The sequence below is a fragment of the Numida meleagris genome, unplaced genomic scaffold (genome assembly GCF_002078875.1).
Source record: "Numida meleagris isolate 19003 breed g44 Domestic line unplaced genomic scaffold, NumMel1.0 unplaced_Scaffold2152, whole genome shotgun sequence".
Lineage (NCBI taxonomy): Eukaryota > Metazoa > Chordata > Aves > Galliformes > Numididae > Numida > Numida meleagris.
Window position 1 is genome coordinate 1 of NW_018363943.1, and position 1,311 is coordinate 1,311.

At 41.0% G+C, this 1,311-nt stretch overlaps 1 protein-coding gene across 1 annotated transcript; it reads right to left on the bottom strand.

Annotated features, from left to right (window-relative positions):
• Positions 1–6: 6 nt before the first annotated feature.
• LOC110390825 (beta-1,4-galactosyltransferase galt-1-like) lies at positions 7–1,305 on the bottom strand (the record flags this gene model as incomplete). The annotated part of the gene is made up of 1 exon (XM_021382339.1): positions 7–1,305. A coding segment is annotated over one exon (1,122 nt), but the record flags the coding sequence as incomplete, so codon positions are not given.
• Between the last annotated feature and the right edge of the window lie 6 nt (positions 1,306–1,311).

Genomic DNA, 1,311 nt, shown 5'->3' on the forward strand with positions numbered 1-1,311 from the left:
AGTTCAAAGACAGAATGCATTTACATTTGGTCAGTACACAAAAGGGCTGTTCTCCCAAATCTCTGTGAGATGTAATCCTCATATGCAAGAGATTCTAATGTGATCTTTGAATGATATCCCATGCCTCCCGTGACGCAGGCAACTCCACTTTCCCTTTTTGCAGACAAAGTTTCACTTTTGAGCTCACAGTACTGTTTGATAGAGAACTTTGTTAACATTCATGATTAACGATGAGTTATATCTCCACAGTGTTGTATCCCTGATGAGAGATTCTCTGGGAAGGTTACTTTGAAGGGGCACCCGACAGTGATAAATGAGGGCAACATCCATTGGAACATTCACACTGGTCCCATAAGCACGTAGGACAGAGTGGACTGAAGTCTGAATCACCTTTCTTGGATCAACTATCATTTTCTTGGGATTGAAAACCTCTTTCCTGTCAGGCTCTCTGTGAACATGCTGTAGTATGTTAATACCTGGCACGGTATTCCAAGATGAAATGTTGAACGCAGGAGTGGATATCGTTTCTGGGAAGATATGGTTCTCAAAGAGGAAAACACCAATTCCTGGATTTTGCTCCTGAAGACTGCTCATCATTGTTTTCCAGTCTGAATGCTTAAGGGGAAGAATTATTTCATCAGCATCATTAAGAACCACAAACCTGCTCCTCTGCATGTTGCGGTATATACAGTCATTTAGAGCTGTGATTTGTCCATAGTAGCCAATGTCTTTTGCATCCATAGAGAAGTGCCATTTAGAAGAAACCTTGAGATATGAGTTTATTGGCCAGGGAATCACCTCTACAGTTCCTTCTTCCAAATAAAACTTCAGGACTTTCTCCATCATCTGGCTGCAGTTGTTCTTGTAGATCACCACCTTCTGTACCCCAAGAATCTTGTACATTTCCATACTCTGTATAAACTGTAAGACATTGTTATAATTTCCAAACATGGCAGAGATGCACACAGTGAAGTCAGCAGAGAAGGGCTCTGTTTTGCGGTTTTTTATTTCAAATCTCGACAGGTGGTCAATATCTCCATGTGGAGACTGATGAATTGATACATGTGTTGGATCACAGTTTTCGGGTTCCAAGCAAACTATATCTGCTGCACCATAGGGGAATCCAAATCTGTCCGAGTGAACATCGATTTCTGCTTTTGATACATAAATCTTTCCATGAGGCTGACAGCAAAACCAGCAGTATAGTTCTTTGACATCTTCATGGTGAACAATCCCAATCACACGTGTGACTTTGCCTTCTCTGTCATCAAAGTATGGGGATATAATAAAAGTTCTGTTATCTTTTAACGG